The sequence below is a fragment of the Hippocampus bargibanti genome, linkage group LG03 (assembly GCF_051943395.1).
Source record: "Hippocampus bargibanti isolate YZ-2025 linkage group LG03, ASM5194339v1, whole genome shotgun sequence".
Taxonomy (NCBI): Eukaryota; Metazoa; Chordata; class Actinopteri; order Syngnathiformes; family Syngnathidae; genus Hippocampus; species Hippocampus bargibanti.
Window position 1 is genome coordinate 9,513,849 of NC_142736.1, and position 12,670 is coordinate 9,526,518.

The following is a 12,670-nucleotide window of genomic DNA, read 5'->3' on the forward strand; positions in this document are numbered from 1 at the left end:
TGATTATTTTTAATTAAATTAAAGGACATGATCCGCAAAAATCTGCAGAAACAAATCCATTTTTTTCTCTGTACTTGTGTCCGGCATGGTCCCCTGATTTGCTAATATTTTTTGTGTTTTCTGTGTGAATAGGGGCTGCTGAGTCAAAAATATCATCGCTGTTTCTTTGAATTGGCACAACTTTGAAAAGTGTTGGGGTTTTGGACATTTAATTAATTGATGATTCATATCATAAACTGCTCAATGTGAGATCATACAAACTACACACAGGGAGGTTGGAGCTACAATCGAACCTACGACATTAGCACTGTGAAGTCAAAGTGCTTACCACTCAACTACCAGATTGTGAGATTATTACTTAATGATTTATTACTGCAGCCAGAAGGTTTATTTATTTATTTATTTATTGTTTCAACTGTACCTCCCAGTGGATCTCAATGTGTTCCTGATTTTCATGTTCTGCTTCAGCTTCAAGAAAGTGGGTGGAGACAATGGGAGACAATAGCGCCTTCCCCCAAGTCCTCCTGTGGCTCAGACTTTTTGGCTTCATCTATCTGGTGACCCCCCTGAACCCAGATGACCCCAACGTGTGCAGCCACTGGGAGAGGTAAGGATCCAAAACTAAAAACGTCATTACCTGTATACGGTATACAATATAAATATTCATCCATTTTCTCAACTGCCTATCCCAACAAGGGTCACAGTCGTTTTAGAGCCTATCCCAGCTCGGGCAATCGGCGAGGGACACCCTGAACTAGTTGGCAGCAAATCGCAGGCCACACATAGAAGAAAAAACATCAATGCTCAAAGTCACACGCAAGGACAATTGAGAGTGTTCAATTGACATATCCTGCATGTTTTTTGGAATGTGAGAGGAAACCGGAGGACTGAGGAAAAGGGGAGGGCCAGGGGAGAACATGCAAACTCCACAAACAAGGCCTGAGCCAAAATCGAACCCGCTTCTCTGCACTGTGAGACCGTGTTAACTATTTGTCCATTAGGCCATCCAATATTAAATATTGCCACTTCAAATAATGCAATGAACTAATATACCCCTGTTACAAATCTCGGCTGACAGTTTAATCAGTAATTAAACAAAAAAGGTTTACGACTGAGGACAGAGTGACACTGTAAATTTACAATGATGCGAATATAACCGCTCGAGTGGCCTTACCACTCAGGGATAGAGTTCAAAATCAAAGCAAAAATTCTAACGAAGGTTAAATATATCTGGTTTGGTGAGCGATAATCTCGGTGGAATGACTGGTTAGCCTCCAGCCTGGGTGTGTGGAGTTCGCATGTTCTCTCTGTTCCTGCGTGGGTTTTCTCTGGGTAGCCATTACGATTTTCTCCCCATTCCAAAATTGTGCATGATAGATTAATGAACATTCAAAATTGACCCAAGATGTGATTTTTAGTGCAAATGGTTGTTTCTGTGTGCCCTGAAATACCCAGCACGCCTGCAACCCTTGTGATAAGGAGTTCAGACAATGAATGGGTAGGTAGTGTGCAAGGGTAGACATCGCAGCTGGCGATGTGTTGGTAACTCAATATACTGTACACCAATTGATGACAGTCCTCGTAAAAATATACCAATAAGAAATACTAAATCTGATCTCGATCCTTGAACAAAGGCAAAACCAGCACTCTAGTTTAATTTAAAACAGATTAATTTCTTACAGACAGTGTATTTTAGGGGTTCAATTACTTGACATGTTTCGGTGTATACTTCCGCCTTCGTCAGAGTAAATGAGATATCAAGTAGACAGGATGAACTTAATACAACTAGCACTCTAGTTTCATTAACAATACTAATCCCTGGTTTTTCCTCCGATGTGCCTCTAAAGAGCCACTAACATCTTAATGAAATGTCTACCTGCCAGAGCCTAGCAAAGCCATTGAATCTCAGAGCTTTATTATGGAATTTAGGGGTTCATTGACCAGTTCACTCCCTCGTGGCCCCTATGTGGCTCTTTAATGATGGACAACACTATTTTGCTGACAGAGCAAGCTCCCTCAATGGTCTCTCTTGGGTTTTTGGGTTGACATAAAATGATGATGCACAGTTCATGTGACAGAGATCGGTTAAAGGGCATGAAATTCAGAAGCAGGCAATAAGATAAAGGAAGGGTGTGTGGAGTTCGCATGTTCTCTCTGTTCCTGCGTGGGTTTTCTCTGGGTAGCCATTACGATTTTCTCCCCATTCCAAAATTGTGCATGATAGATTAATGAACATTCAAAATTGACCCAAGATGTGATTTTTAGTGCAAATGGTTGTTTCTGTGTGCCCTGAAATACCCAGCACGCCTGCAACCCTTGTGATAAGGAGTTCAGACAATGAATGGATGGCTACGGGGATGGGTGGATGGATGCATGGATAATTAAGAATGATAGGATGAATCATGTCCCAAGTGTTTTTCAAGGAAACACTACACATTACCATACAGGAGTAAAAATGACATGATAGAGTTGATAAATTGAAATTCATTGATGAATCCTTGAATATCATTTTGGTGTCCTTAACACTGTCTTTGCTGTGGTTACTTTTTCATGAAACTTTAAAAACCCTGTCGAAGTAGTCCATGAATTAAACATTGACGTTTCTGCTGCACAAAGCTCTTTTGATTATCTGATCATTACATCATTTTTTTAGATGAGAAAGTTGCTGTCACTTTTGCTGCCAAGGCATATTAACGTTCTGCATGTACTGTTCCTCTAGTTACGCAGTGACTGTCCAAGAGTCTTACGCTCATCCATTCGACCAAGTCTACTATACTCGCTGCACTGACATTCTCAACTGGTTCAAATGCACAAGACACAGGTATGAACATTTTCTGGAAGGCTTTACTTAGTTTTCTACTCATTACCCATCCTTCCATTGATATGATTTAGCAATATGGCATTTTTCATTGTAATCTAAACAAAGAAAATCTTAACGTTGGTTTATTGTCCAAATTTCCCCATTGCGGGACGAATAAAGGTATTCTGATTCTGATGTCAACAAATCCTCTCAGATTTTGGATTAGCCTTAATGTGCATTATCAAGTGAATACACTGAATCATGTGTTCCCAGATTCCTCCTGGAGTCTTGTTCTGTTTGTAGAGTACAGTATAGTACAGTACTGCCATACCGCAGTGTGACAGTAAGTCGAGCTCACACTTGGCAATTCATCCCTGTGTGATGTAGTCATTTTCATGAAGGACTGTCAGCATATTGGCTTTAATGATCACATTAAGCTTTATGGCCACCAGTTAAGCTCCTTCAGCTAAGAGCTGAGTCATTGAACTCAAGAGGGGAAAAAAGTCGGAAAACATCGGCCTTGAGTGGGGAGGAGGGATTCATGTCGTTTCAAGTTACTTTCATCTGTTCAGTAAACTTTCTATCAGATGTCTTAAATGTTTCTTAAATCAAATTGAAATGTTAACGAGAAAGAGCAAATATTCTTCCTCTATACCTACCTCTCTCTCTCTCCCTCTCTCTAATTCTAAATTTTATGAACGTAGCCTTCTTCCACCACCTTGAGGAATGATTCCTTGTAAGCTTTATTGTTAGAACTGGCTGCCTCGCCATGATGATTGACAGTATGAAACTAGTTCCTCATCAATTGTGTTCTGTTTAGCTGGGTTAATAGCTTTTTGCATCAAGTGTACAGATGGCTTGTGCGGGTTATTTGTGGAGCCTGATTGATGGGATATTTTAACCTTGCAGTCTACACTCTGCCTTTGAACTATCAATAAAGTTGAAACGAGTCCGAATGTCACTGTTTTCTATCCATTTTCTTTCTCTCTGTCGTCTGCCTATCTATTTTCCAATTGCAGCCCTTTGTTTCTGTAACCCCCCTCACTGCTGCGTTCTTGACCAATCACGTGCGGCTTTAACTGAAGACTGGGGGCAGGGAATAAGGCACAAAAAAGTCCTCTGCCATTTCCTTGTTAGGAGAACGGCACATCACTCATTGTGGCGCTCCATGTGTATCCTGAAAAATGGTTTGTATGCCAAGATTTATATATATATATATATATATATATATATATATATATATATATATATATATATATATATATATATATATATATATCCTCGTCTCACCCACCATGGGTGGTGTCTGTCCCCCATTTTAGCTCGGGTCCTCTACCAGAGGCCAGGAAGCTTGAGGGTTCTGCACAGTATCCGTGCTGTTCCTAGCACTGCACTTTTCTGGACCGAGATATCTGATGTTGTTCCCAGGATCTGTTGCAACCACTCGCGTAGTTTGGGGGTCACTGCCCCGAGTGCTCCGACCACCACAGGCACGACTGTCACCTTTACCTTCCAGGCTCTCTCCAGCTCCTCTCTGAGCCCTTGGTATTTCTCGATTTTCTCATGTTCCTTTTTTCTGATGTTTCCATCACTGGGGACCACTACATCCACGACAACGGCTTTCCTTTGCCCTTTATCTATGACCACGATATCTGGTTGGTTGGCCATTACCATCTTGTCAGTCTGTATCTGGAAGTCCCACAGGATCTTTGCTCGGTCATTCTCTACTACCTTGGGAGGTGTTTCCCATTTTGACCTTGGGGTTTCCAGTCCATACTCCGCACAGATGTTTCGGTAGACTATGCCAGCCACCTGGTTATGGCGCTCCATGTAGGCTTTCCCTGCCTGCATCTTACACCCTGCAGTTATGTGTTGGATTGTCTCAGGTGCCTCTTTGCACAACCTACACCTTGGGTGTTGCCTGGTGTGGTATATCCGTGCCTATGGCTCTGGCGTTCAGGGCCTGCTCTTGAGCAGCCAGGAAGTGTGCCTCTGTGCTGTCCTTTAGGCCAGCCCTCTCTAGCCACTGATAGGACTTCTTGAGATCAGCCACTTCAGTTATGTTTCAGTCGTAGATCCTGTGTAGGGGCTTTTCCTCCCATGATTGTCCCTCTTCCTGCACCTCATCCTCTGTTCCCCATTGTCTGAAACATTCTCTGAGTACATCATCCATTGGAGCCTTCTCTTTGATATATTCATTGAGCTTGGATGTTTCATCCCGGACAGTGCCTCTCACACTCAGTAGTCCGCGGCCTCCTTCTAGGGTGCTGGACTTGGGATGGAACCCTCCATGCATGGTGAGGAGTTTTCGGGTCTTAACATCCGTGGTCTGGATCTCTTCCTTTGGCCACCTTATTATTCCTGCAGGGTATCTGATCACTGGCAAGGCATAGTTGTTTATTGCCCGGGTCTTGTTCTTGCCATTGAGCGTATATATATATATATATATATATATATATATATATATATATATATATATATATATATATATATATATATATATATATATATATATATATATATAAATTATTCTTCAATGTGCATGCACGTGTTTTTTGGGGGGAGAAGTAACCGAATTTCCCAGGGAAACCCCACACAGGCACCGGGAAAACATGCAAATTACACCCAGGAAGGCCAGAACCGGAATTGAACCCGGTACCTCTGCACTGTGAGGTCGGTGTGCTAACCATAGTTACAAGATTAATTTATTTGCAGTAGAGATTGGTGGGTTTGCAGGGAGGTGAGGGCTAAAGCCTCTGCAGCACACATGTACAATATGAGTGATTATGGTCAATGTGACAGTGACAAGCTGAAGAAGTGGGCAAGCCTTCCTTCCTAATGCCTCCACATATGCGTAGTGACTCATGTTTCATACATACTGTTGATGCTGACTACTGGAATTATAACTCCAGGACCAAGCAGCCCGGTTCAGTTCTTCATTTGTGTCGTCAAAATATTCAATCAGCAGGAAGAAAGGTGATATACAAAAAAAGTATTTATTATTCAGCCAGAGCACCGAGCAAAAGAGAGACAAAGGGACCAGTGAAGAAAAGGGAGACGCTGTTCCCCTAACACAGGGGTCGAGAACCTATAGCTCGCGAGCCACATTTGGCTCTTTTGATGATTGCACATGGCTCGCCGATAAATATTACATATTATAATACATATTGTCGTTTTTTTCGCCGTTCATTTCCCGTTGGGGCTGCAGTTGGCGGAAAGCGCAATTTTGATTGGATGACACTGACCTAGAATGGCCGAAAGCGCCATGTTGATTGGATGATAGTGGCCATCATGTTGAAATAGGTAAACGCCCCTTTAAATGAGCCCAAGTTGTGCACTTCAGTGTGAAGGCACCGGAGCATTAGAGGAGAGAAAATGTTCTGATTCTAATTTGCAATGAAACAATACCATCGATGAAACAGTCGAATGTCAGTGACATTTTAACAAGCCCCATGTTAACGTTAGCATCGACATACTTCTATGAGAAGTAGATTGCAGATAGCAAGTGTGGAAGCTTATGAGCCGTGTGCAGGCTAGCTCGCAGTAACTTCGCCTCTGGACCGGCAAATTGAATTTCATTCCGATCGTTTTCCTGGATTTTTACCAAACACGAGGAATGGAAAACGTTCCATGTTAACAGTGAGTACTATCACAAAGTTATTTTAAATAATACATTCTGATATTTTGTTGAAAAGTGGCCGCGCGTGTGTGTGTGCGCGACGCGAGCGTCTGTATGTGCGCGCGCGCGTGCGTGTGGCTCTCGCTGAAAAACATTTCTAAATATTTTACTTTTATGGCTCACTTAGTCAAAAAGGTTCCCGACCCCTGCCCTAACAGATGTTATTTATACCTTAGCGGGAATGACCTAATTTCAAAGGGAGCCAATCGTCTGTGACTGAAGGCGTGGAACATTAGACTGAAACATGATATCAGTGTATACACTACAAATACATGAAGTTATAAGGCAAACTATATATATATATATATATATATATATATATATATATATAGTTTATATATATATATATATATATATATATATAACAACGTAGACTAAACTTAGGCACATAAATGAGTGGTTTATAATTAACATTGAATGTTTTAGAATGTGCATATATAAACTAGTCCTATCACATTTTATATTTAGAAGTAGTGACAAAGAGAGATTAAATGAAGCGACATGATTAGGTTTTGCTTGTCCTCTTGTGGGACATGTTTGTAAGTCACGTTGTGTCTGATTTACGTACTTTTATTTTAATGCACATGGCACATTAAGTTTATTGCTTTTGAATAAATACCAAATATGAATATATTTCTATTTTTCATTAACTCATTCACTGCCATTCAGGAATTCATTCGGGAATTGAAAATATGACATTGAGTGCCATTCCCGAATTAGTTCGGGTTTTGTTTTCTCTTGCTTGGGTGCCGAAAAAGCACTGGCCAGACCTCTGGCAATGTTTTCCTTTCCACATTTCCCTTTGTTCCATCTTAGCGCGTTGTTCCAGCTTCAGCTGTTGTTAAAGCGCTATATAGACCAATGTGTATTTATTTCATTGTATTTTGGACAGCCACCCTCATTTCAAGCTCATATAAATCCATACCCATATAATTTAGGAAACAACTTTTTTCTGATGAAAGAAGAAAGTCTAAGGTTTCTAACGCTGCATGGAATGTTAAGTCCTAAAACTCAACATTCTGTGGGTCATGGAGTTCGAGTGAGCATGACAAAAACCCTGGCACTGGAGTGGACACATTTTTGCACAAGTCTGGCAGTGAATGAGTGAAGCTACATGCATGATAAAAATATTTGGCTTTTCAGTTTGGCATCTCAGTCTGGTCAAAATACTTCTTGGTCATGAAGCTTCCTGCCTGTTTAGCATGTTTTCTGCTGAGTAAAATTGGTCACATAATCCACTATTTGCCTTTGAAACACAATTGCATCAATATGTTCATGTTTTCTCCCCAACTATCAGTGAGTGCGTGTTCCCATCTCATCCAGGATCAGCTACAAGACAGCCTACAGAAGAGGTGTGAGAACCATGTACAGGCGACGCTCTCAGTGTTGCCCGGGTTTCTTTGAAACAGGAGACCTGTGTGTTCGTAAGTTATGGCAGTTTTGTATTCCTTGCATTTACATGAGTCATATAGGAATGCATGTTTTGCTTGACAACTAATATAGAAAAAATGTCACGCCTTACACTTTATCTGTCACGTTCTGGTTGGTGACCGACGGGTGGCACTGTCGGCACCGCCTGCAGCTGCACAGGTGTCGGTCGTTTTAATCATTGGCAGTTAAAAGGACTCCCTACACAACCGTTCAGTGTTGGGTCATTGTATTTATTTCACCCTGTCACATTTGTTTTATTTTGTGATATTTTACTAATGGTTTTGTTTGACTACTCCTCTCCTTTTTGTATCTTCAGAATTTTTGGTTTCATTCCATATTCTTTTCTTTTGACGTCTGTCTGTTTAAGCTTTCAGTCGTACAGGAGCGGTCCATCAATGAAAAAGTTTCTTCAGCCATCATCTGTACTTCTTTGAAGGTTGCGGACGTTTCGCTTCTTATCCAAGATGCTTCGTCAGCGAACTGATGTTTTCTTTTGACTTTTGTTAAAAGACCACTGAGGGTAACCACAGTTTGTGAGTGCTCTCCTGACATGTTTTGACTCCTTTTCTCTACCTTCGATGCTGCCCTATGCTGGAGGGTACTCAAAAGGTTTGAGGGTACTCAAAAAGTAAGTGTACTTATACTTAAGTATACTTACTTTTCGAGTTAGTATACTTATACTGTACAGTGAGACCTCAGCTTACGAACTTAATTGGTTCCCAGAAAGAGTGTAAGCCAAAAAGTGTGTCTCACAAAAAAAAAAAATCCCATAGGAAACCATTCATATACTTTTCAACTAAATAAGCCAACTAAATAAGCCTTAAAACTACACACAACATACCTTATTCTATGTATAATAAATGTGCTATTGTATTGTAATGAAAGAAATACACTACACTGTATAATAAAGTCACTTTATTTACATTTGTGATGGTCGTTGATGGCTCTTAATTGACACCTGTTGCTTTCTGACTTGTAAGGTCTTACGAAACTGAGGCATCACATTATCATTCATAATGCTGATGATTCTCATAGCCTTTTCTGGATGGAACTGTTCAATAAAAGCCTGCGCAAATCAAAACCTCTGTGTTGAGGACCTCATTATGGTCAGCAACAAGCTCCTTGATGTCATCTGCATCCACTTCGAGTCCCGTCGGTGCTGGCAGAGATTTTATTACAACAAAAGGCGCAGGTCCGATGACTCCACGGACGCGGAATAAAACGTGTCATTAGTCACGTGAAAGCATCGACTAAATAACGCCTTTGTGTAAAGTTCACACAAAGGCGTTATTTAGTCGATGTGAGAAACACGAACGAGCTGTGCGTTTGTGCCGTCACATGTGCACACCGCGGCTGTCATGTGATTCTCAGCCTGACACATCTCTCACGCAGTGTGTCACTTCCCTGAGAGTAACATTCTTCATTTCCACCATTGCCACCATCCCGAAATCCTAAAAGCTTTACAGTGTTGTGTAAACTTTACACAAAGGCGTTATTTAGTCGATGCTTTCACGTGACTAATGACGCCGAAATTGTCACGTGTGAGTTGACAGCTGGGGCGGCGCCGCCGCTCGCGACACTTCAATTTACACTGTAAAGCTTTTAGCCGAAGGATAATGGCAATGGTGGAAATGGAGAATGTTACTCTCAGGGAAGTGACACACAGCGTGAGAGATGTGTCAGGCTGAGATTCACAGGACAGCTGCGGTGTGTGCATGTCTCCTCGACGGTGATTTTATTTTTTGTGTCTTCTCCGGCTGAACACGAGCCTGTGGTGGGTTTTTTTCGGTCGCATAATAGTAAAATTATCTACAAAAAGCCCCTCGTAGGTGATCAACGTGTGAATTGAGAGAGAGGGGGCGTGGAAAGTAGCGCCGGCTGGAGCGCTGTTCCGTCGTGTGCTCCCGCCGAAGATCACTCCGCCAGATCCGAAGAGCATTCCGCCAGCCGTGGTGGGTGTGTATCGCGAAAAGTAGTGCGTATTTCAAGGTTTAATTTTCATAAATGTGACATTCGTAAGACGAAACGTTCGTAAGATAAGGTGTTCGTAAGCTGAGGTCTCACTGTACTTAATTTTCGAATCTAACCACCCTCTACAACACAAACTAGAAGTTATCAGAACCCTCCAGCATAGGGATAAACTAATACCAACAAGCGTCGAAGGTAGAGAAAAGGAGTCAAAACATATCAGGAGAGCACTCACAAACTGTGGTTACCCTCAGTGTTCTTTTAACAAATGTCAGAAGAAAAGAAATGAGGAATGAAACCAAAAATTCGGAAGATACTGAAAGAAGAGGAGTCGCAGTTGCATGAGTTTCTGAAAAACTACAAAAGCCATAATCAGGCAGGACAATAGAGGTAATCAGTCAGGACAATAGAAGTAATCAGGCCCCGAAACGTCAGGAATGTAGGAACAATCAGTGGGGCCACAGGGAGTGGTCCTCCGCTCCCCCAACCTGAGAGTAGGAACCTATCATAGCTGTGTCCGGCGCCGCCATGTCTGGACATTAGGGATATATAAATAGGACCGATACGACCAGTAAGACTTTAGTTCGCTGACGAAGCCTCTTAGATAGGAGGTGAAACGTCCGACACCTTCAATGAAGTACAGATGACGGCTGAAGAAACCTTTTCATCAATGGACCACTCCTGTACGACTGAGAGCTTACACAGACGTACTGTAGGTTTTATTACTTCTTCTCCCTATTTAGAACCTTTCCCGTTTTAAAAAGGAAAACAAGATGGTGGCTACACTCAAAAGGCCCATGACTTGTTTCCTTTTGCTTTATAGTTAGCATCACAACTGTAATGGAATTGGATGGATATGCCTTTATTAGTCTCACAGTGGAGAAATTTACATTTCTCAGCAGCAAAGTGATGGAAGAAGATAGAATGAGAAGGTTTAACTGTATTTATATTAGTTGCACAGAAATTGATGTTTTTTTCCCCCCATAACGTTTTAAGATGAATGTTTTCTATCTGGTCTATTCACCTTTCTTATTCTCATACATTTATTTCCCCCAAAACAAATCAATTATCCACTCTAGATGGTAAATTCTATAGCAGAGTGCTGCTTTTTCATAAATGAATAGGTTGCCCGGGGGGTTTGGGGGTATGTGTATAAGAGGAAGCGCAAGGCGTTCCTTTATTCAGCATCAGCTTGTAAAGAACCTAATTAACTCTCCTGTAGGACCTAGACGAATGTAATCCACCCGCTCACCACACTAGGTTTGAATGCAAGTCATGGCCTTGTTGTGTACAAAGTGTGCCTTCAAGCTTTTCTAACATTAACAAACTAGGTCAGTTTTTTTGTTGTCACATTCTCAAATTGAGTAAATTGAAATGGAAAGGTTCCCTCTTTCATAAAGAAAGAAAGATGCTCGGGGCAAAAATCGAAAATGACGGGATTCTACAGCATATATATATATATATATATATATATATATATATATATATATATATATATATATATATATATATATATATAAATCCTCGTCTGTCCCCATTTCAGCTCGGGTCCTCTACCAGAGGCCAGGAAGCTTGAGGGTTCTGCGCAGTATAAAAAAAAAAATCCCATAGGAAACCATTCATATACTTTTCAACTAAATAAGCCAACTAAATAAGCCTTAAAACTACACACAACATACCTTATTCTATGTATAATAAATGTGCTATTGTATTGTAATGAAAGAAATACACTACACTGTATAATAAAGTCACTTTATTTACATTTGTGATGGTCGTTGATGGCTCTTAATTGACACCTGTTGCTTTCTGACTTGTAAGGTCTTACGAAACTGAGGCATCACATTATCATTCATAATGCTGATGATTCTCATAGCCTTTTCTGGATGGAACTGTTCAATAAAAGCCTGCGCAAATCAAAACCTCTGTGTTGAGGACCTCATTATGGTCAGCAACAAGCTCCTCGATGTCATCTGCATCCACTTCGAGTCCCGTAGGTGCTGGCAGAGATTTTATTACAACAAAAGGCGCAGGTCCGATGACTCCACGGACGCGGAATAAAACGTGTCATTAGTCACGTGAAAGCATCGACTAAATAACGCCTTTGTGTAAAGTTCACACAAAGGCGTTATTTAGTCGATGTGAGAAACACGAACGAGCTGTGCGTTTGTGCCGTCACATGTGCACACCGCGGCTGTCATGTGATTCTCAGCCTGACACATCTCTCACGCAGTGTGTCACTTCCCTGAGAGTAACATTCTTCATTTCCACCATTGCCACCATCCCGAAATCCTAAAAGCTTTACAGTGTTGTGTAAACTTTACACAAAGGCGTTATTTAGTCGATGCTTTCACGTGACTAATGACGCCGAAATTGTCACGTGTGAGTTGACAGCTGGGGCGGCGCCGCCGCTCGCGACACTTCAATTTACACTGTAAAGCTTTTAGCCGAAGGATAATGGCAATGGTGGAAATGGAGAATGTTACTCTCAGGGAAGTGACACACAGCGTGAGAGATGTGTCAGGCTGAGATTCACAGGACAGCTGCGGTGTGTGCATGTCTCCTCGACGGTGATTTTATTTTTTGTGTCTTCTCCGGCTGAACACGAGCCTGTGGTGGGTTTTTTTCGGTCGCATAATAGTAAAATTATCTACAAAAAGCCCCTCGTAGGTGATCAACGTGTGAATTGAGAGAGAGGGGGCGTGGAAAGTAGCGCCGGCTGGAGCGCTGTTCCGTCGTGTGCTCCCGCCGAAGATCACTCCGCCAGATCCGAAGAGCATTCCGCCAGCCGTGGT

The 12,670-nt window shown here is 41.7% G+C and overlaps 1 protein-coding gene across 4 annotated transcripts in view; it reads left to right on the forward strand.

Annotated features, from left to right (window-relative positions):
- The window catches only part of LOC148900243 (multiple epidermal growth factor-like domains protein 11), a 181,247-nt gene that overhangs the window by 34,291 nt on the left and 134,286 nt on the right, over positions 1-12,670 (forward strand). For all 4 annotated transcript variants that reach the window (XM_088991836.1, XM_088991837.1, XM_088991838.1 and 1 more), the window contains exons 2-4: positions 469-607; positions 2,720-2,821; positions 7,803-7,903. In XM_088991836.1, coding sequence (XP_088847962.1) covers positions 492-607; positions 2,720-2,821; positions 7,803-7,903 — 319 coding nt within the window. In that variant the 5' untranslated portion in view covers positions 469-491. The remainder of the gene's footprint in view (positions 1-468; positions 608-2,719; positions 2,822-7,802; positions 7,904-12,670) is intronic.